Source organism: Conger conger, chromosome 2 (genome assembly GCF_963514075.1).
Source record: "Conger conger chromosome 2, fConCon1.1, whole genome shotgun sequence".
Lineage (NCBI taxonomy): Eukaryota > Metazoa > Chordata > Actinopteri > Anguilliformes > Congridae > Conger > Conger conger.
The window spans coordinates 29,433,822-29,457,231 of record NC_083761.1 but is presented as its reverse complement, the minus strand read 5'-3'; the positions used below and the strand labels follow the sequence as shown (position 1 = coordinate 29,457,231).

The 23,410-nt window shown below is 43.6% G+C and overlaps 1 protein-coding gene across 5 annotated transcripts in view; it reads right to left on the bottom strand.

Annotated features, from left to right (window-relative positions):
- The window catches only part of calcoco2 (calcium binding and coiled-coil domain 2), a 30,439-nt gene extending 7,029 nt beyond the window's left edge, over window positions 1-23,410 (bottom strand). The window contains exons 1-12 of one of the 5 annotated variants that reach the window (XM_061229472.1): window positions 23,273-23,410; window positions 22,512-22,696; window positions 18,461-18,563; window positions 16,349-16,509; window positions 11,205-11,330; window positions 10,774-10,911; window positions 9,938-10,065; window positions 3,059-3,149; window positions 2,107-2,271; window positions 1,861-2,022; window positions 1,651-1,746; window positions 1,250-1,424 (exon numbers count right to left, since the gene is read on the bottom strand). In XM_061229472.1, coding sequence (XP_061085456.1) covers window positions 1,250-1,424; window positions 1,651-1,746; window positions 1,861-2,022; window positions 2,107-2,271; window positions 3,059-3,149; window positions 9,938-10,065; window positions 10,774-10,911; window positions 11,205-11,330; window positions 16,349-16,509; window positions 18,461-18,563; window positions 22,512-22,688 — 1,522 coding nt within the window. In that variant the 5' untranslated portion in view covers window positions 22,689-22,696; window positions 23,273-23,410. Of the gene's footprint in view, window positions 1-1,249; window positions 1,425-1,650; window positions 1,747-1,860; window positions 2,023-2,106; window positions 2,272-3,058; window positions 3,150-9,937; window positions 10,066-10,773; window positions 10,912-11,204; window positions 11,331-16,348; window positions 16,510-18,460; window positions 18,564-19,803; window positions 20,122-22,511; window positions 22,697-23,272 lie in introns of those variants that run through there. The other 4 variants (XM_061229487.1, XM_061229479.1, XM_061229496.1 and 1 more) reach the window with 4 other exon arrangements.

The following is a 23,410-nucleotide window of genomic DNA, read 5'->3' as shown; positions in this document are numbered from 1 at the left end:
GTCACTGTTTATGAATGGACACTTTATGACGACCACTGTCAAATAAAGTGTTACCCTATTTTCTTGTAAATTATTCTTGTAATGACATTGTTAATAAAAACATGCTTTCAATTGGATTGTGTCTATAATATTGATAGCTTCATAGAAGGTAACTGCAATAACTCACTCCAGGACATGGTATATCGTAAATTTATTAGCCTTGAAACCCTAAATTTATTAGCCTAGGCTAGAAACCCTACATGCAACACATCTGTTTCATGGTGTTGGAACCTGTTATAATGTGCTCTGCATTGTCCCTGTCAAATAAACCAATACATTAATAAATTAAAACAGTTACTGGACAACAGTACGCCCACTTCTGAGCACGGATACGGATACAGATGATATAGTTGGTTGAACAGATGCAGATACAGATAACGGCGTACACGCTCACCCCTAGTCTGCTCAATACTTGGCCTGCTCGCACACAGATTTCAAAACTTTATCTGCTTGCTCTCAAAAAGTCCCTTGCTCACACTGATTTTTTTTTTTTGTAACTCATTGAATCAGTATAATATACTGATATTATAGACACAATCCCATTGAAAGCATGTTTTATTAGCAATGTCACTGATATATAATATACTGATTCAATAATATACTGTTTACTATAATCACTATAATCTCATTGGCAAGGTAAGTATGATGATAGTGTCCAGATCCCATCAGAGAATGCGCGACATTGGAAACATTAGAATGCCGCGGAATGCTATTTTGACTTGTCTGCTTTGTATTTTGTTGAAAGGAATATTTGCAGCACTGAATTTTTCAGGCTTTTGCTTTGATATTTGTTGCACGATAGCCAGCAGATATGCTAAGATGTGCAGCTACCTCTCCCTCTGAGTGATTCTGAAGCATATCGGTCTAGCTGGCAACATACATGAGCAAGCTAGATTATGTTTTTTTTCCCATTTGTCCTGAAAGGGCTCTTGTAGAGGAGAGCAGTGTTATATTCTTAATTTCTAAATTTTAAAATTAATTTTTTTGCTTGGGTATGAAATGTGTTACATGGATAAAATTTGCTGAGCCTCATCTCCTTTAAACAGAGGTCCTGGGTTTCTGTGATTTATGAAGAAAGCTAGGGCAATGCTGTCCATAAGAGGTTAAAAGAATGAGAGGTTTACAACCTATGTCTTTCACTCTGTACTGGTTGGCCCTTGCTCTGCCTTAATACAGAAGCCTGCACTAAGATTAAAAGTAACATGCTCACCTGGTCTCAATGTTTCAAAGGGGAGGAGTGGGTCATCACCTGGGTTCTGGGTGCCAACGGCAACATGTGATGGAGAGTAAGGGTTAGGGTATTGAAAGGAAATGGAAGAAGGGGTAGACAAGGCCTTGAGCTGGGCCAGCTCTTCATGCAGTTTTGCAATAGTTCTCTTCAGTTCCTGAAGTGGACATATAAAAAACAAAACAAAGGGAGCTCACAATCTCATCACAAGGTGCCACTTTCATATAAAGAAAGAAAAAAGTCATACAACCATAGTTGACAGATGTCCCCCCCTTTTGAGCTTTCCATTAACAAACACATTTTGCTTTTCTGTGACCAGTTTTTCTCCTGAGCTTGGGCTGGAACATTGGGAGGGATGGGGGGTGTGCATCAGGGAGGGTTACCTGATTGTCCTGGGACAGCTCCTCCTTCTCGCCTCTCATAATTGCTGCCGTATTCACTTGTTCATCCAGGTTCTTTTGTATTTCCATCAGCTGTTTCTGAGGGGCAGAGGAAACAATGGCCTATGTTCAGTCTCTGCAACACTCAACATTGTTTGCTGAAGAGAAATGCAGACATATGCCATGCTCCTGAAAGGGATTTGTGAATGGAACCTCTAGTTTGTTGCTCAGCTGGTCCTTCTCCTGAAAGTCTTTGAGGCTGTTTTCCAGTTTTTCCTTTGCTTCCTGCAGCTCCTGAAGGGCTTGGTCTGTCTGACTGTGTGCCTCCTCACTCCTCTGTCTCTCCTTGCTCAGCTCTTTTTTCAACTCCTGTAGCTGACAAGTACAGGACAAACATCACACTTAACTGACCTTAATGCCACTGCAGTCTTGCAGTCAATTGTGAGTAGCATGACAAACCTGCTTCTCAAGATCTTCTCTGTCCTTTCCATCCTGTTCGGACAGGGTCCTCTGCAGGGCCTGATTCTCACGACACAGTCCTTCTGCCACCTCTGCCTGTTCATGCAGTGACTGCAGTTCCCCTGCCAGCTTCATAGTCTCTTTCTGGCTGCTCTGGAGGTCCACCTGAGGGAGAGAGTGGGCAGAGCTGGTATTACAGTTTTAGATCTTACACTGCAGTCTGTATGTATTTGGACAGTTGATACAATCTCTGTTCTTAGGCTCTATAATCCAGACACCAGCACACTGGATTTTGAAATAAATTTTAGGGGACTAAAAGTGGTTGGCTTCTCAGCTGTTTCTCAGTGGTCAGGTGTATTCAATCGCTTCCTTAGTGCAAGTATAAGAAAACTGTCAGTATCTAGTATTGATTCTAGACTTTTGATTGCCTTTGGAGTCTGTTGAGGCCAAGAGTTGTGCTAATGACAGTCAAGGAAGCCTTTATGAGGCTGGGAATTTTTTTTTTTTTCAGAGATATAAAAAAACAATAGGCTTTCCAAAAGAAACTGTGGAACATCATAAAGAGGAAAGAGAGCAAACCCCAAACACCTGTCAGACAGATCATAAACGTTCTTCAGGAGGCAGGTGCGGATGGGTCAGTGTCAGATTTACAGAGGCTGCACTGCCAGATGCAAACCACAAGTAAAAAAAAAAAAACAGGACGGTCAGGTTACATCTTGCTAAGAAGTAGCTAAAAGAGCCTGTAGAGTTCGGGGAAAAGGTCTTGTGGACAGATGACACAGATTGACTAGTATCAGAGTGATGAGAAGAGCAAAATGTGGAGGTTAAAAGGAACCGTGCATATCCCTGGCCTGCACACACACAACAAGACACAGCGATGACTAAACACCCTGACTGAATGCCGCAGAGAAGTTGAGGTCCTAGTGGTGTTCAGGGAGTAGTGTTAAGCAACCTGCAACAGTATGATGTGATCACGCTGTGTCTGCAGCTCCTCAAGGTTCTGCTGATTCTTCTGCTCCATTTCCCTTATGCTGGAACTTAGCCTGGAGTGGTATAGGAGAGAAAGAGTCAGGAGTGACCAGAGTCACCACAATTCCAGTCGGCCATCTTAGTGTCCCAATCTGACTTTACAACAAGAGCACATTCTCTGTAAACTTCTCCAGGAAAATAATACAAAAGGTTGACTTTGCTACTAGGTCAGCCCATATTTGACCCATTCACACCACATGGGTAAGTACCCGGTCCTGACCATTCACAGAAGACCTTGGTCTGAAGTTTATTTCTCTACATGTTCCGTTTTTTCCTGCTTGGTATCCAGCTGGCAAGCAGATGCAATGAAGCATGTGGCTTAACCCGATTAATAATAATAATTAATAATAAATCGATGAGTCCTAACGACTGAGTCAATAACCCAGTGATGTGCTTATTGGCTTATTATTTATTATTTAATTTCATTATACACTCAGTGAGCACATCATTGGGTATTTATTCGACTTCCTTGACATGTTGTATGTTCAGAGACGCATACCACTGTTGTAATACGTGGCTATTTGCATTACTGTCACATGTACATTACATTATTGGCATTTGGCAGACGCTCTTATCCAGAGCGACGTACCACAAAGTGCATACCCATAACCAGGGATAAGTTCGCTGAAAGACCCTAGAGGGAAGTACAATTTCAACTGCTACCTGTACAACAAAGATAAGGACGAGGGCCAATTTTTTTTTTTGAACAAAGAAACAAACAACAGAGCAAAAGTGACCAAAGTTCACTATCCAAACACTGCTTACCTAGCCAACTAAAAATACCGATACACAAAGCAAGTCACAGAGACAACAATTAAGGTTCACAGGGAGGGAGGTAGGGAGGGATGGGGAGAGGTGCTGCTTGAAGAGGTGTGTCTTCAGCTTGCGCTTGAAGGTGGGGAGAGATTCTTCAGTTCTGACCTCAACGGGGAGTTCGTTCCACCACCGTGGAGCCAGAACAGACAGTAGTCGTGAGCGTGAGGTGGAGGTTCGGAGAGGGGGAGGTGCCAAGCGGCCTGTGGAGGCTGAGCAAAGAGGTCTGGCAGGGGTGTAGGGTCTGATGATTTTTTGTAGATAAGCTGGGGAAGACCCCTTAGCTGCTTGGAAGGCTAGCACCAATGTTTTGAATTTGATGCGAGCCATGACAGGCAGCCAGTGGAGGGAAGTAAGCAGAGGGGTGACGTGTGAGTATTTGGGAAGGTTGAAGACCAGACGAGCTGCTGCATTCTGGATAAGTTGGAGGGGTCTGATGGCGGACGCTGGGAGGCCAGCCAAGAGGGAATTGCAGTAGTCCAGGCGGGATAGAACCATCGCTTGGACCTGGAGCTGGGTCGAGTAGGGGGGGAGAAAGGGGCGCATTCTCCGTATGTTGTATAGGAAGAACCTGCAAGACCGGGTCACCGCCGCAATGTTATCGGAAAGGGACAGTCTGCTGTCCATCACCACGCCAAGGTTCCTTGCACTGGGTGATGGCGTGAGTGTGGTATCCCCGAGGGAAATGGAGAGATCCAGATGAGGAGAGGTATTAGCAGGGATGAGTATCATTTCAGTCTTGCCTGGGTTGAGCTTTAGATGGTGGTTGTCCATCCAGCTCTGGATGTCCCTCAGGCAAGCAGAGATACGGGCTGAAACCTGCGTATCAGATGGCGGGAACGAGATGAAGAGTAGGGTATCGTCTGCGTAGCAGTGGTAGGATAGCCCATGTGCAGTGATCACAGGGCCAAGGGAGCGAAAGAAGCGGGCCTAGGACTGAGCCCTGGGAAACTCCTGTGGAAGCGGCTCGTTCTATAGTTTTAGAAAGGAAAGGAAGAAGAGATACCGGGCGGTAGTTCTGGATGATGGAGGGATCCAGAGTAGGTGTGGGCCCTCTTGGAGGATGCCGGAAAACAGCCGGAAGACAGGGAGGAGCTGACAAGGGAGGTGACAAATGGGAGAATGTCAGGTGTGATAGTTTGGAGAAGAGAAGAGGGGATAGGGTCAAGGGCACAGGTTGTAGGGCGGTGGGAGAGCAGGAGTTGAGAAACATCAGAGTCTGTAAGGGGGGAGAAAGTGGAAAAGGAAGGGATGGGCCTAGAGGGGGGGGAAGGGCACAGTGAGGGGGGCGGTGGTTGTAAAGGATCTGCGGATGACTGTGACCTTCTCATCGAAGAAATCAGCAAAGTCATCAGCATCGAAGGAGGACTGAGGAGGAGGAGGCGGTGCGTTGAGGAGAGAGGAGAAAATAGAGAAAAGTTTCCGGTGGTTAGAAGCGGAGTACTGAATTTGTGTTTGATAGTATTTTGCTTTGGCGGCAGTGACAGCGGAAGAGAATGCCGCCAGGAGAGACTGGTAAGTCGTGAGGTCTGAAGCGTCTCTGGATTTCCCCCACTTCCTCTCCGCTGCGCGGAGGCTGGCCCTGGAGGTACGGAGGGTGTCAGATATCCAAGGGGAGGGGGGGATGTGCGAGGCGGCTTTGAGACAGGGGGACAGAGGGAGTCAAAGGTGGAGGAGAGAGATGAAAGGAGTTTGGAGAAGGATTCGAGAGGGGGGAGTGAGGCGGTGACAGTGGTGGCAAAGGAAGAGGGTGAGAGGGAGCGGAGGTTACGGCGGGCTGAGGAAGGGTAGGTGGGAGGAGGGGGAGGAGGATGGGGAGGAAGAGGGAGGGAGAATGAGATAAAGTGGTGATCAGATGTATGCAGAGGGGTAACCGTGAAATCAGAGCATGAGCAGTTTCTCACAAAGACAAGGTCTAGGACATTGCCTGCCTTGTGGGTTGGAGGAGAGTATTGCAGGGAGAGGCCGAAGGAGTGGAGTAGCGGTAGGAAGGCAGCAGCCTGGGAGGCTTCAAGGTGGTTGTTGAAGTCTCCAAGGAGGATCAGCGGGGTGCCATCCTCAGGGAAGCTGAGAAGGAGCTGAGAAGGGTGTCTAGCTCATCAAGGAAGCTTCCCAGGGGCCCTGGAGGGCGATAGATAACTGTAATAAAAAGGTTAGTAGGGTAGGATACTGCAACAGAATGGAATTCAAAGGTGGATATGGACAGGGCAGAGAGGAGGAGAACAGAGAATTTCCACGAGGGGGAAATTAAAAGACCAGTACCACCGCCACGGCCAGAAGGCCGGGGAGTGTGCGAGAAGGAGAAGGAGGATGAGAGGGCAGCGAGAGGGGCGGTGTTGTCAGGTGTGATCCAGGTCTCAGTTAGGGCAAGGAATTGTAGGGACTGGAGGGAGGCATATGCAGGGATGAAGTCAGCCTTCCGAGTGGCAGACTGGCAGTTCCATAGTCCCCCTGTGACAGCAAAGTCCTGACAGGGGGTCAGCGGGGGGTAGCTGAGGTTGGAGGGGTTCCAGCGCCGTGGGGGAGAGAGCACACTGGGATGGGGTGAAACATAACAATATAACAAACTGGGACTGAGCGACGCTGGCGTCACTCTGAAGACACCTATTTAAAGCACCTACAAATCGTCTCTGGGGGAGAGAGCACACTGGGATGGGGTGAAACATAACAATATAACAAACTGGGACTGAGCGACGCTGGCGTCACTCTGAAGACACCTATTTAAAGCACCTACAAATCGCTCACAAGCAGTATCAAATCAGCACTAATCTCCTGACAAACTCCTGACAAACTCAGCAATTTCAAAACAAACGTTCAATCACTCTACAGGTATGCAACCAGTATGAGCGATTAACAGAAATACAACAGCAATACAACAAACAGACTGGCTCAAGCCCTAACCTTAGATTGTTCAAATTAGCAATGATAAAATTACACTTTACCGCGTCTAGTGGACGGTCCGCAACGATACCACACACCTGGTTACAATGATGCACTAATGACGAAGGACTACTTCCGCGAGACTGATATACGCTGGCGTCGCTCAGAAGACGCCTATTTAAAGCACCTACAAATCGCTCACAAGCAGTATCAAATCAGCACTAATCTCCTGACAAACTCCTGACAAACTCAGCAATTTCAAAACAAACGTTCAATCACTCTACAGGTATGCAACCAGTATGAGCGATTAACAGAAATACAACAGCAATACAACAAACAGACTGGCTCAAGCCCTAACCTTAGATTGTTCAAATTAGCAATGATAAAATTACACTTTACCGCGTCTAGTGGACGGTCCGCAACGATACCACACACCTGGTTACAATGATGCACTAATATACCTGCGACAACTGAGCAATCCTCTTTTTGAAGTGAATTTCAGAGGAGTTCCAATAGGCTATACATTTTCATCATTTATATAAAAGTGATCATTTCTGCATGAAGGAAGTTGTAAGACTTAGAGCACCAATTCAGGAAATGTTTGGCAATAAAACACAGTCCAAGGGTTGGTCGGCTAACTGTGCTGTAGTAGAGTAACCCCTGCCCCCCTCCATACCAAAGCAGTATCTAACCCGCTTAAATCCAGGTAAATCCCACCAATTGTACCTTTAAGCCCTGTTTCTGAGTTGCATTCTCAATAGCACGTTATTTTATTTTGCATTTGTGCATTTTGTGAGATGTGACTGATGATTTTCAATGACCTGTTGTGACTGAGTCTATGGGAGCTAAACACGTAGCAATTATCTGTCAGTGTAGGGTAGTGAGTCACACGTTTTATTTTGGTGCACTAATATTAGACACGGGACCGTGGGAAGACAGGATTCCTCTGGGAGTTTGAGACCCCATTTGCAGCTTCTTACGGTCGAGGCCAAGTGTCAGAGTTTTGAGATTATTGAACCCCTTTTACGCATGCTTGCTCTCATTGGCTGTTTGTCCACCTAGTTCATTTCCGCCTTGTGTCCAAGCTACCTTTAGGAAGGAAGGAGCTTTAGGCTGAGTTAAAGTGGACCCAGGAGTACTGAGACCCTCTGGTAATTAAGACTGGTTCAGACTCCCTAAAGTTTTGATCAAGTGCAAGGGGAAGTCAATATTCCCTCTCTCTGTAGGTGGAAATTATTCTTGGCGTCATTGTGTGTCTTTTTCCTGTAGTGTGCGGTTTCCCAGTTTGGCAGCCGTCTGACGTTTTCTTCAGTATAGCGAGGTGTTTTGTTTTGTCACTGTAGAATTTTTAAAGAGTTAAATTTACTCCTCTGTATGATTGTCAGAAGAAAAATAAATGCAGGTACGTCTTTGTTCCAAATAGATAGTTTAATGTAGTAGAGGAACTAGTGGTTCTGTTCCCCAAGTACAGATCAACAAGAACTAACAACTGAGGGAGAATGTCAACACTTACACCCTGTCCCTCAATGGAAACAGTGGAACAAATGGCCATTGTTATAAATTAAGACACATCACTGGAGTGGGGAGGGGGGTGATTAGATCTGGTCAGGGGGGTAAAGTGATTAGATCTGGTGGGGGGGGGTCAAACAATGTGTGGGGAAAGGGGCTGAGGGAGGCGGTAGAGGATATAACAGAGAACTGATCAAAGAGGTAAATTGTTTTTTTGTAAATCTAATTTCACAGGATTGGGGGCTAGATAGGGTTGTAGATTGACCAAACAAAATGAGATGCTTCAGGGGGGGTTGGCTGTAGTGGACTTGTTTTCCAACAGTCACTTTCTAAACGTATTTGTTTTTGTGATTGTCATTGTCCTATTCTGTCATTAGATATACAGCACTAAGTCGCAATCTGTACTCGAGACCTCTGTGCACGCCCTATGGGTTGGGGATCTACGTCGGAGATTCCCATGCCGGATAATGTAGTTGGGTCACTTTGGTATAAGTCTTGAAAAAGCCAATGTACTTATGCTTTTCATTCCCTTCTTAGTGCATGTTTGTTTATATGTATTACACAAAGTTCTATATTGGGGATCTTTGTGGCTGTATATGCATATTTTGAATAAATGTATATTTGTCGTTAGTGCATTGAGTTCACCGAGATGAAATGCATGGTCATGTGAGACCACTCAGGGTGCGGAGTGATAACCGTTGGAGTCGTAGGTACATTTAGTTGGCGCATTTGTAAGTCTTCTGCGGAGTCAGCGAGCCAAGGTCTAAGGGTCGGCAACCCTGGTCCTGGAGAGCCACAGGGTGTGCTGGCTTTCATTGTTACTCTGCAATTGATCAATTAAAGCAGTCGATTACACAGTTAACTTGCCTGGTTTCTTGGTTCTGAATTGGTTGCTGGTATTAAGGCGAAAACAAAAACCAGCACATCCTGCGGCTCTCCAGGACCAGTAGAATTAAACTGTAAACATTGTAATTTATTATTATGTTAATGTCGGTAAGACTGCTTCCTCAGTTGAATGAAATTGAAAAAGTATCTTTTCCTTGCTGGTATCAGATTAAACTTGTTGAGCGATTTGAATGGGTCGTTTTCTTCGTTGGCTAATTGCCGGGGAGTTAATAAAGTCCCTTTATTGTTTACCCCTTCCTCCTCTGGGGTGCGTCCCTGGTCTCTAGGGATAGCCCCAGAAAAACTCAGTGGTTATCTCACGTCTTGAGTAACTTGTAGGACCCAACTCGGTCACGCTTGGACCTCTAACCCCACTCCCTTACACACATCGTGTGGGGCATATCCCCGGCAATTTGTGTGCCCCGTGACCAGACCTCAGATGTATACGTTTCAAATGGTCATCCTCACTATTTTGTATAGTGCAAAATCCCTACATATGGCAATATGAATAACAAAGAGGTTTAGTGTATGAGATCTGTAACTCCCCATGGAAGAGTCTCAGGGTGTACTCACTTCAGCTGAATAAAACATAAACCTAGCACTTACAGCTGGAAAGTCTTTTCTTTGTGAAGAACAGAAATGACCACCACAGTTGCTTTGGTGTGAAATGGGTATTGGCTACCTGGGTTGCCAGACTCTGGTGTGTGTAACTCACTGTGTGATCTCAGCCTCCTGTGTTACAATCCTTTCTTTCAGCTCTCCCTGCTCTTGCTTCAGCTGATCAATTTCGGTCATTGCTTGATGATACTTGTCCTGCCAGGTGGATACACTCTGTTGGAGCACCTGGGACCAAGGGGACAAAACAGAGAGAAGAATAAAGACTAGAGTGTTCTGCGCAGTATGTGACGGAGGGGGATTCCCCAGCACTTTCTGGGTTCTTTAGTTTGTGACAGGATAATTTTTCGGATTTTTCACCCAATTTGGTACCCTGTTTATTTCAACCATCTATATTGAGGAAACACCGCTACAACCCCTTCCCCGGCGGCTGAAAGAAATCGTCACACCTTCTTCAAGCTCATTCTGGGGCACTTTTTGTATGCAACATTCTCCCCCCCCCCACCCTCAGAGCGGCGGCCTAATTATGCAGCTCCCTCATGCACCGGTCATACTCTGCTTTTACGGGGGCGCAACTAGGTGTGCCATTGCATCAACCATAACCATATGCCACCGCGGCACCATAATGTGCATTTCTAAACTTCACTTCTGCCTGTGCTGCAGATTGCGGATTTGTGGGAGACTTCTGCCCACTCATTGGTATCAGGTGCCAAATTTTGGGAGAGGTGGGAAGTCAAGGAGTATATCATAAGACACTAAAAATGCTAGTTAGATACTACCTTTCACAGCTTTCCTTGGTTTTCAAAATGGCTATTCATCTTGCAATGGATACTTCTATTGTATCATGGTCAGAATTAATCACAGAAGGTATCTAGGCACTTATGTCAGCAAGGTAACTTGGTGGTGATCAGTGACCGAGGATGAGCCACACATTACCTCCCTCTCTCTCTGTGATTCCTCCAGACCCACAGTGTTCTGGGCTATTGGCTCTTGCTCCTCTTCGGTCTCCCTCGCCCTCTCGGCCTGCTCCAGCTCCAACCGCTTCACAGACTCACCCAACTCCACATTGGATTCCTGAAGGGAAACAGCAGGCTGACTGTCACAGCATACTCTCTTACATCCTGCATCATTACAACAAAATCTCATCACCAGGGATGTGCAGGGATGTCCAATGTTATCCAAAAAAGGTTGGTGTGGGTGCAGGTTTTTGGTTTAGCTGAGTATTAGAACACCTGGTTCAACTAATTAACTAATCACGATCATTAATGAATAGGTGGGTAAGTGGCTGGGCTAAAACAATAACCTGCACCCACTGGGCCTTTTCAGATAAGATTGGACACCCCTGGCTTAGAGGAAACCTGACTAACCGTGAGGCACCTGATCTCCAACAGTCTTTCATTGAGCTCAGCACTGAGGTTCTCGATGAGCTCCTTCTGTTTCTCCATCTCTTTGTGTAGATCCTCTTTATCTTTCTCCACCTGGTCTACCTGATCCTGCATGCAAAAACAAATACACCACAGCTCTCCATTACTTCACACAATCTCACAGCAGAATCCGGAAATAGGTCCGTTTTATTTGTTAAAGTTTTATGTCTCAGAAGATAAATTGAGAGAACAAGCCGACATTTATAAGATTACAAAATACATTCAAGTCAGAGACTTAAAATGACCAAGAGCGAGTTAGGTTAGGCCATGAAATAGGCTATGTATGGTTCTACTGTAAAGTGGTAGAAGCTGAATCTCTATAAATTACATCACCATAATTAAGAACTGAAAGAAAAGTTGATCCAATTCCATTCCTTCTGATAAACATAGGGAAGTAAGTTCTGTTCATGTATATGGAGCCAAATTTCAACTCAATTCAACAGCAGCATGTTTACCTGATTATTGATGAGTGTCTTGAAAGAGAAATTACCATTGCATATTGGAGAATATAATTTTTATAACTCAAGTGTGTACTGCATTAAATTCTCAGGCGTTCCACTGGGGCCTCTGGCTCTCCAGTGACCAAGATTCTCAAAGGCAAGTTATCATCATGGTACCGGCTGGGACCAGCTAGGTAGGCATGTTAGGGATGTGTGAAATTGCTATAGATTAGAATATGTCACCAATTGACCAAGTGGTGGCACTATAGGACATTTGAAAATTCATCTTATTAACCATTTGTCCTAGAGACCAAAACTGTTAGATGCCACTGCTTACAAGGAACAAATAATATTATTGGGCCAAGAAAATGCATCTGACTGATTTGGTGTGCCCCATCTATAGACTAGTCCCTAATTAAATTGTGAAGTTTCAAAACACAGCTTGAGCTGGTCTAAACTGCTATACTATTTAACGTGCACACAATAGCCACCGATACAATAAGGTAAACGTGGCTAACATTACCTAGCTAGCTTGCCAATGTGGCTACTGAAGTAGTCACTGGCTGGTTAAATTCAGTGATTTTCATTATTTTCAACAGTTAGCATGCTACAGCTAACAAAGTACATTTCAGAACTGAGGGCCATTTTTCCATAGATCGAGGGATGTTTTCCTTCAACTGAGGGCCATTTTCCATAGATCAAGGGACTTTTCCATAGGCTGAGGGACTTTTTCCCCATAGATCTAGCTTGCCAATGCGGCTACTGTCACCGGCTGGTTAAATTCAGTGATTTTCGTTATTTTTAACATTTAGCATGCTACATCTAACAAAGTACATTTGAGAATGAAGGACGTTTTTCATATACTGAGGGACTTTATCCATAGATCAAGCAATATTTTCCTTCAACTAAGGGCCGTTTTTCCATAGACCGAGGGACTTTTTCCATAGATTGAGGGATGTTTTCCTTCAACTGAGGGCCATTTTCTATAGACTGAGGGACTTTGTCTGGTTTGCTTTAACTTTAACAAGCAGTGGGCTCAACTTGTGTGTGCCTTAATGCTATATTAATAACGTTACCTCAAGCTGAGGTGATGCTGTCGAGGACCCGGCCCTAGGCCCCCCTGATGAGAGATTGACGGGGGATGGGTTAGAAAGGAATGCATTGTTAACCCCTCGCACACGCCATCGAGGTGGTAGTAAGAACGCCCGTAAGAAGAAAAATATGTGGTTCAGAGAATGAGCAGCCATACTTGTCAGTAGAGGAGTCTGAAGTCGGGGGACTTAGATTCAGGGTTTTAGAGAGCAAGGCTAAAGGCCTGACTGAGGCCATGCGTAGAATGTGTTCTAGCATGACCATGGAAGGGGCTGAACACGCAGAACGGAAAATTGGGGACCCAGGGAGTTTTGCATTCAAGGAGACGATAGATGTGATAACATACTTGGTTGACACGTGTGGGCTGGCTCCTACAGGGGAGGAGCACGAGGCCTGGTTAAAAAAACAGGATGAGAAAGACAATGAAAATAATTGGGAAATCAAAGAGCAGGAGGAGATTGAAAAATGTAAAAGAGATAAGGAAAATGGCATGGACGTCAATACCGAAAGAAAATTAAGAGGCTTCACGGGCCTCTCTGAGGATAACACAAATAATTTATCGAATAGATTTAAAGGACTGACTATAGAGGAGTTGAATGATGAATTACACTCAGCTATTAGCTGGATGACCTTTGTAGACCCCTTAAGGCGCCACAAAAAGGGGCACCTAAAGAGGGTGTTGGGATGGTGGCAGGCTTTAACGTCTGGCTTACATGAAATCAAAGTTTGGAGGAAGTCAAGGAGAGATTATGAAACTGACACAGACACCAGTGATGAATAGGTTCATTAAAAACAACATAAGGGCTAGTGTTTTTCCACTCATATATTAAGTTGGGGGAGATTCCCAAACCAGAGGGGCCCATGAAATAAAATATTGGGGACAGTTCTTTTGAGGTATGAGAAAATGACAATTGGAAAAACAGAAATAATTAATATGGTCATTAAAAAACAGGTTATATAAGAGATAAATGTCTTCCCGCTTGACATAATGGGGGCATTTCTTATCAAAAAAAGTACACTTTTGTATGCAGAAAAGATATATAAGGGATAAGTTTTTAGACCTTAGAGCAGGATCCCAGAATTTGGCTTCAGAAGATATCTACGAGCTGGTGAAGAGAGAGCAACACAAGACAGCTGTAGTCAAGCTGGAGTGGCGCGCTCCCTCTGCGCGCCACTCCAGGATATGGATATGGAGAGAGGAGTGACGTACGCGGTGCGGACTCAGCCCAAGAGTTGTGACAGCAGGACTGATGTCGAAGAGGTGTTCACGCGCATCCCTCATCATACGGAAAAGCTGGTGAAAGAGTTAAAGGGCTTTTACAACATGCTTGGAGCCGTGAACTGCACCTGGAGGCCAACAGACGGGACGCGGGGTTCCTCCACGCTACAGAACACCTTCCTGCTGGACCCACGCAAGAACCTGAAGCCTCCCCCCCTAACCTCAGTGTCAGTGAGGAGAGGCATATGCTGCGGCTGCACTGCAAAACCCCCGACGTGTTCGAAGAAATACCAGTGCACATCCCAGACAACAGGCAGGAGAAGTACGAAGTGCAAAGTCACGTCTTTCGAAAGTCTGGGTCCTGATCCTGCCCCAGATTCCCAAACCAATGCAGCTGTTCAAAGAGCTCATCAACAGCAAGGAGGAGGGATCAAATCCCGCAGAAAACGAGATGGCTATATTTAGGGCATGAGTGGTAATTATAATCTATATTACTTGTAGAAGTAGGAAAAGTAATACATAGAAGTAATACATTATAAGTTTCCTTTTATTTTTATGTCTTTTATTTTTTAGAAAGATACTATATACGATATAAATAAGTAGTAAACTTTAGGGGTGTTCGTACCCATTGTATTAATGGAAGTTCAGTAGCTTTAATCTCCGTGAAGGGGGAGCCATAAGATAAGGTAAAGGCCAAAGAGGAGGATGGATATTGGAGGGGTGTACCTTGATTTTTAAACATCGTGGTGGAAAGGTAATTTAGAAAGAGCTAAGAGGGGTATATGTAACTTGCATGTGATTAGCAAACTGCAAAAGATGATATGTACACTGTAATCTGTATAACTCTATTCTTTTGATTGATTATAATAAAGTATATCTTACTATAATCATATATGATAAAGAGTCTTTAGAGGAATACATTGAATACAGGACATCGATTACCAGATTTGCATCACACCCTTCACTTCGAGACTGGGCTGGTTCAGTAGAACTTACCAGGGCTCCAGGACGTTCGGAGTACTTGAGTTCGTCCCCGAGACACCTCATTGTGAGGTACTGCTCGTGGGAACGTGAGGTCTGAGCTCGGCAAGGGGTCCGTGGCTCACGACAATGCACTGGGAAATAATTTTGTGGAGATATTATTTTTGCCAACCAGTGTCAACTATTGGCCAGTGAGAGTGGGTGGGTGCTCAATTCGCTCAAACTGAGTAATGTAACAAACAAGGACTAAAGCCCAAGAGTCTCGAGCCCAGAGGTAGATGCCTCGGATGTTGTTGGTAGTTCTATCTCAGCACAATCCTATAAGCCAGAAATCTACACCCGAGAACCTCTTTTGCTCGATGCTTAAGCCCTGCCTGAAAGCAAGTTTTCGTGCATAAGAGAATGTGCATAAGGTTTGAGGCTGTTGTATTCAGTATTCATGGCATATGTAAGACATAGCCAATAATTTACTTAGTTTAATTTCACAATACCCTTATGTATTAACTATGTACAAATCAGACTTATGCATTTTATTATTTTAAAAAAATGTTATTATTAAAAGTGGGGATTGCCCCTTTATTCAGTCAAGGCTAATTTGACATGTGTCGATGGCTTTTTGCAGAAATAAATCCTACCTCTTATAAAACGCTTTTTTTTTTTTTTTTTTGCCTGGTTATTACCAGGGGAAAATTCTCTCTGTCCAACAGCATCCATCTAGATGTCCATGTATTTACAACAAGGGACTCAATAAAAGTATCATGTGCACATCTGGACATTGTCATGGTCTATTTATTTATTCTGGTAAATGGCATCAACTTAGTTTTAGAACTATTTATAAACAAGTTTAAGAGCCATGAGTGCCATTTGCAGAGCAACAAAGGTATGGTGCATATTTACAACAGTCAGAGACGTATAGTGGGAAAAGCAATACAGAACTGTGGCATCCACATAAAGATAAAAATTACAGAGATTCTAATTCAATTTTTGAAAAGTATTTGATTTATGATGGTGAACTGGACTGGACCCAGTACTGACCCTTGAGAAACATCTTTTAAGAAGTCTGAAAACTCAGAAGTTTACATCCCCTCACACTGAGATCTGTCCAAAATGTTATTATAGAAACAACTGCCGGCAGCAGAGACTAAACCAACAAGTCTCCATATGTGTAACTGCAGGAGATGATCTACTGGGTAAAATGCATTAGAAAGGTAAAAAAAAAAGCAAATGTAATGTAAAATAGTTTTTTTTTTTAAATTGTATATGACAATGACAGCTGTGGTGAAATAAATGTGGAAGTAAATGCTCAAAAAATACTATGGGTAATTGTGCCTTAATAAATGTCTGGCTGAGTGTACCTGTGTAGTGACCACCAGCAGGTCATTTTCCATGCTGTAATCCAGGCTGGATTCGACTGGGCTCTCGAAGCGAAATGGGATACTGGCACCCCTCACCTGACCGCTGCTATCCACAAAGCAGAACTGATAGAACTCTCCATCCTCCTTGGGCAGGTAATACGCTGGGGACACAACAAATGAAGGGCATTCACCTCACAAGTGCATCTGGGCCTATTGGTTAAAAGAAACATCAGTTGCAAATCTATGACCATGACAAAATTCAATACCTGATACAAGTGTAGCATGATATATATTATATGCTATTATATCGCCCAGCACTAGTCTGCAGTCATTACACTGGAAAAAATGCCATCCAGCTGTAATTTTGGATAAAATATGGTATGAACTGCTCCATTAGAGCTGCGAAGAGGAGATTGTCAGCTTTCTTGTGATATTAATTATATCTTTCTACTGAGCACTTTATTAGGAACTGTATTACACCTACTTATTAATGTGATTATCTAATTAGCCAATTGTGTTGCAACAGTGCAATTCATACAATCAATATGGGTCTGGGGCTTCACTTAATGTTTACATCAACCATCACAATGGGGAAAAAATGTGATCAAAGTGACTTTGGCCGTGGAATGACTGTTGGTGGCAGACAAGGTGGTTTGAAATGAGTACGTATGTAGACAATTTTATTTTAAGCGCAAAAAAGTGTTGGACATATGACCTTGACCTTGATATATAGTTGTCATTTGAGATGAATATGTGCCCCAAGTCAAGCTTCAATTTGATACTTTGCTTGTCCTGATCGGACTCAAGTTATCAGCAAAAACGTGTTTTCGAAGATGTCTGCCCTACTGGACGAAAAGTAGGTCTAAGTCACGAAACAAATAGATGTTCATTCATTCATTCATTCATTCATTATCCTAACCCGCTTATCCTGAACAGGGTTGCTGGAGCCTATCCCAGCATACATTGGGCGAGAGGCAGGAATACACCCTGGACAGGTCGCCAGTCCATCGCAGGGCACACACACCATTCACTCACACACTCATACCAGTGGGCAATTTAGACTCTCCAATCAGCCTAACCTGCATGTCTTTGGACTTTGGGAGGAAACCCACGCAAACACGGGGATAACATGCAAACTCCGCACAGAGAGGCCCCGGCTGACGGGGATTCGAACCCAGGACCTCCTTGCTGTGAGGCGGCAGTGCTACCCACTGCACCATCCGTGCCATGAAATTAACTGGCCAGAAGAAGGAAATAAAGAAATAATTATAATTTGAGAGTAGTTTTGGGTGGTCTGATGACACATAATTCATATACATATAACCCCCTATGGGGAAGGCTTAAAAATCTATGTTGCCTAAGACACAGTACTCTATATACATCTTCACCAAGGTCTATTCCATGTCAATTATTGGGTAGGAATAGCATGCAAGAACTTTTTTTTCATTAAGGGATAGAGTTTATTGCTTTGAAACCATAAATGCATTTTGTATAAAGTATAAAAACATGCTTTTGGAAATTAAATACAGGTCATTGATATAAATAAAAAATAGCAGGGGACAAAGAATGGATCCTTGTGGTACACGGCATGTTAGACTCTGGAATTTGGACTTCATTGCAAGAGACAAGGTATTTGCAGTCGGATACGTAACTTCTGAACCACTGTAGTTCAACACCATACTAAACTAAGTTTCATAAGCAGAATATTATGATTCATAGTGTCAAAGGCTTTGGACAAATTCCAGTAGTAAGTTAATTATTATGAAGAGCTCTAGGGAACTTGTCCATCAGCCATTGCAGTAGAGTGTTTTCCTCTAAACCCATATTCTTTCAAGCACTTTGGCGAGATTGAGATCGGAAAATAGAGATTGGTCTGTAGTTGGAAAATAAGATCATCATGCCCTTTTTACATTCATGACTATTGATTGCATTTTGAGGGTCCTTGTTCATAACTTCTTTAATGATTGCCCAGGTTCTTAATGTCTTTATTTTCATTTCTAGATTTAGTAAATTTACCAAGATAGTGCTGTTGCTGAACAACTAGTCCCTTCATATCATAGGTCCCTGTAATTTACAATTACTGATCAAGGCTGGTGTCTTCTCAGACCTTACCATCAAATATCACATGCTGTTCCACTGGCTCCTCCCCCTCAGTGTTAGAGCATGGTGCCGCCCACACAAAGGTGTAGTAATCCCTTGTGGTGCTCCAGCCAACCTGTGAAACAGCACTTGAGCATACATGACTGAGGACATACAGTGCCCTTCCCACAGTTACTGAAAAATAATAACATGCTTCACACAGATTTGGAGTTACGGTCACACTGCCAAAGCTTGATGTTCTCAGAAATTAGCAGAACCACTTACCTTCTGCCCTCTAGTGGTATGGGCACCAGAACTCACAGAATTGTTATTTCGTGAGGATCGCTAGTCTCTAAGCTTGGTCCTGTAGCTACAGGAAGTTCCAGGATTCCTTGTTCTTTTGCAAGCAATTCCGTCTTCCAACTATAGTATACCATGCATAATGAATAACAAGAGATAGTGACAAATGAGATTGACCAGCCAACTCTGCCTCCAGCTCTGCTAACACTGAACGAGCTGATAAACCGAGGCGAGAGGAGATTTCAAGTAGAGACACGCCTGCCAAAGTGAAGGGCAGCGGGTCTCAAAGCTAGGAACCCAACCAAAGTGTCAGGAGTTTCCCAAATCCCTACGCTAATCCTGTAGCAAAGGAGGTTCCTGAAATCCATTTAATGTTAAAAGCATTCCAGTCCCCCGACTACCACTTTACCGGCCTTCTGAATGACAGAACGTGAAGTGAAACACAAAAGCCCTGAGTCTAGGAAAGACCCGACTTATATAGATCGGACACACCTGTTCATGATTAATCAGTGATTGCTGGTTCGATCCCCACCTGGGTGTGTTGAAGTGTCCCTGAGCAAGATATCTAACCCCCAATTACTCCTCGCCATTGGGTGTGAATGGGCGAATAACTGTACAGCACTTTGGATAAAGGCAACATTTACCATTTTATCATTTAAAATGGAGAAATCACAGAACTCTCTTTTGTCTTCATAAGGTTGCCTTCAGATCCTTATGTAGGGACCACGTAACTAGGACTATGCAAGTGACTCTACAGGACAATTGCAACACAACCCCGGCGTGACGTCTAAGTACCGTTAAACCAATACCGTAACGTCGGGAGCAATAAAGTTTCCCGCTATAAGAGCTAGGAGAATACATTGTCCAGCCCTTCTTTCACACCATTGCTGCTCTCTAACCTTCCTGTCAGCTCGGACAGTGGCAGCAGTTTTTCTCTCTCTCACCTTCCAGCCCGTTCAGACAGAGGCCGAGATCATACCACGCAACTTAGCTTACTTTACAGGAACTAAGTGTAGGACATTTTCAACCTGGTGAACTAGCGTACACAAAAAAATTGAAATGGTCAAGTCAATCACCTCAGAACCCAATTCATATCCATCCATTATACATCCATTATCACCCGCTTATCCCGAGTCAGGTTGCGATGGCAGTAGGCCAAGCAGGGTATTCCAGGCGTCCCTCTCCCCAGCAACGCATTCCAGCTCCTCCTGGGGGATCCGGAGGCATTCCCAAGCCAGGAGAAACATATCATCTCTCCAGCAGGTTCTGGGTCTACCTTGGGGTCTCCGCCCAGTTGGACGTAAGTAAGTAAGTAAGTACATTTTATTTATATAGCACCTTTCACAGACAGAGTCACAAAGTGCTTCACAGGATCAAAATAAAAATAAGTAATAACAATAATAACACATAAAAGAACAGTCACTAAAACCAACAAATCACAAATAAACGAACATGAAATAAACGGAAATACAGTCACAAAAACGGCTAGACGAACGCCTGTCTGAAGAGATCTGAGCTTAGCTGCTTTTTAAAAATTTCCACAGATGCCACAGCTCTTAAGTCCGGTGGAAGAGTATTCCACAATTTAGGTGCCACCGATTCGACAGCTCGGTCACCTTTAGTTTTGAGCCTAGTGCGAGGGACAACCAGTAAGCCCTGATCAGAAGACCTCAGAGACTTGCTGGCAACATATGGGTGGAGGAGATCACGAAGGTAAGCAGGTGCCTGAACATGGAGGGCTCTATATGTGATGATAAGAACCTTGAACTGGATCCTGAAATTGACTGGTAGCCAGTGTAAGGAGACCAAGATAGGAGTGATATGACATGACCTCCTGGACCTGGTCAGCAGCCTGGCAGCAGCATTTTGGACCAGTTGTAGGCGGTCTAGAGATGATTTGCTGAGGCAGGTAAAAAGCGAGTGACAATAGTCCAGGCGTGATGAAATGAAAGCATGAATAATCATTTCCAGCTCAACGTGTGATACAATAGACCTGAGTTTTGTAATGCGTCTAAGGTGGAAAAAAAATGTATGGGACAAAGACTTAATGTGCTTGTCAAGATGCATAGCCTGATCAAAGATAACACCAAGATTTCTCCATTTCGAGCGCACATTTGATTTAAGAGACCCAATACAATTTACAACATTAGAAACAATATTATCAGCAGCAATGATGAGGACTTCAGTTTTGTCTGCATTTAACTGAAGAAAGTTACTGGCCATCCAGTCCTTAATAGCAGACAAACAGTCATGCAGTACATTAAGTTTATCAATCCTGTCAGGTTTAAAAGAAAGATATAACTGAATGTCGTCCGCATAGCAATGGTAGGAAATACCTTTGAATTTGCTAATAATGACACCTAAAGGAAGCATGTACAGAGCAAACAAAATCGGACCCAGAACAGAACCCTGAGGGACACCACAGGATAAGGCAGCAGACTCAGATTTGTAGGGGCCAACAGCCATGGAAAAACTCCTATCAAAGAGATAAGATGAGAACCAATCTAGAGCGCTCCCCGAGACACCCACCCACTCACTAAGCCTATCTATCAGAATGCGGTGATCCACAGTATCAAAAGCTGCACTGAGATCCAGCATCACCAGAATAGAGCAGTCACCAGCATCAGAGGACATCATAATGTAATTTGAAACTCTGAGAAGAGCCGTTTCTGTTGAGTGCTTCTGGCGAAAACCAGACTGGAATTTGCCAAGAATGTTGTAGTGATTTAAAACATCAGTGAGCTGATAGGCAACTATTCTTTCTAAAATGTTTGATATAAAAGGCAGCTTAGATATAGGCCTGTAGTTCTTGTACTCCACTGTACTCCACAATTTGGATCTGTACTCCACAATTTGGTAATCAAACAGTAAACAAACAAAAATTTACTCAAGAGAAATGGTTTTAATTTTTATACACAGTCAGCTCCATAATTTTTGGAAAAGATATTTTTACCTACTGTATTCCCACATTTGGACTGAAATAATGTGTTCTTTATTTGCATTATATTCGCGTAAAGTTAAAGAATTTTAAACCTGCATGTTAATAAATGTTTTTCTGGAAATAAACTCTGGCATGTGGATTTGTATAGAACTAAATTGAATCATGTTTAATATATGAATAATTGACCCTGGACAGGTCGCTAGTCCATCGCAGGGCACATACACCATTCACTCATACCTACAGGCAATTTAGACTCTCCAATCGGCCTAACCTGCATGTCTTTGGACTGTGGGAGGAAACCCCCGCAGACACGGGGAGAACATGCAAACTCCACACAGAGAGGCCCCGGCCAACGGGGATTCGAACCCAGGACCTCCTTCCTGTCAGGCGACAGTGCTACCCACTGCACCATCCGTGCCGTCACTTTTCATACAACAAAACTGAAATGTTTACTTCACAAAAAAAGTGAGTGATTTTTCATATATTTAAACATAATACATTTGTGCAGTTCAAGAAAACAAATATTTTGATGTAACATTTTTGTCTTTATGACCTTAAAAGGTTATAATTAAAGTAGAACGTGCACACCCGAACTGAACATAATTTGTTTGATACTAATAAAGAATTGTATTCGGGTGTGCAGGCTCTACTTTAATTAGAATCGCTACTACCCTACTGCCTTGCACCCTGGCCGACGCTCTATATTATTTCACTGTGACCTTAAAAGGACCAGGAAATAGCTGTGTGCCAACCAACCCTGGTCTCCCCAACCTAGTACGGAGGTATACTCCAAGTAGCCCAATACAATTCTTTCATGATAGTTCTCCTGAATATTTAACTCACCTTAAATATTCCCACCCAGTCTCTACGGTGCGGTTCGATTGCTGCAGTCACTTCATAGCAGCATTTCACGGGGGCATTTGGAATATAAGACTGAGGAACTTTGTTGAAAACAACTTGGGAGTAAATTGATACTTCCATGACGTTAGATGTCGGAGGCCCTTCAGCTCGCTGACTCATCGCTGGTTCTACAATTGTAAACATAGAAGGGGAAGCTGGCATGTTAGCTACCGTGTAGGCTATGCATTTCTGAGAAGTGTTTATCATACTTCAGGGCATTTTTAATAGCCTACTATAGTGGCACAGCACCCATAACTAACTTGAGACATAAGTAGGCTATGCTACTACAACGAAATAACGTTAGACAGCCCTATTTTTGTGCCATTATAACACAATGAAGCGTCCTTTAGTTAGGCTAGAGAAAAGGGTGATTGTATTGTATTGATAAAAATGTAAGGAAACAAAGATACAATCCGCTTGTAACTTTCACTTTCGATTGTTAGCCTACATTAGACGCACATAGCTTTTTCTCACGTTGCCTAGCCCTATATATATTTACACAAAGTAAAATATGATACGAACAGCCTCTGCTACCGAAGAGCAATGTGTATTTGTAGGTGCTGCACAGCATAACAGTAAGGTCAAACAACAACAAATCGCTTTTGCTAATAACACTGTAGCTGACGTTCCTGTAAAGTGTGAAGTACAAAAACAAGCAAAAAGACATAGGATACGCCACTCCTATGTTAGTTTAGATAACATACCCAGTGGACGTTACAGAAGCAACTACGCAGAAAGACTTAGGTTGTATGCTGCGTTTTCCGATCTCCGACGAGGAAAAGTGCAATAGAACGTCACTCCAACTTCGGAATGCCGACTTGTGAATTCAGGGCAAATCCATC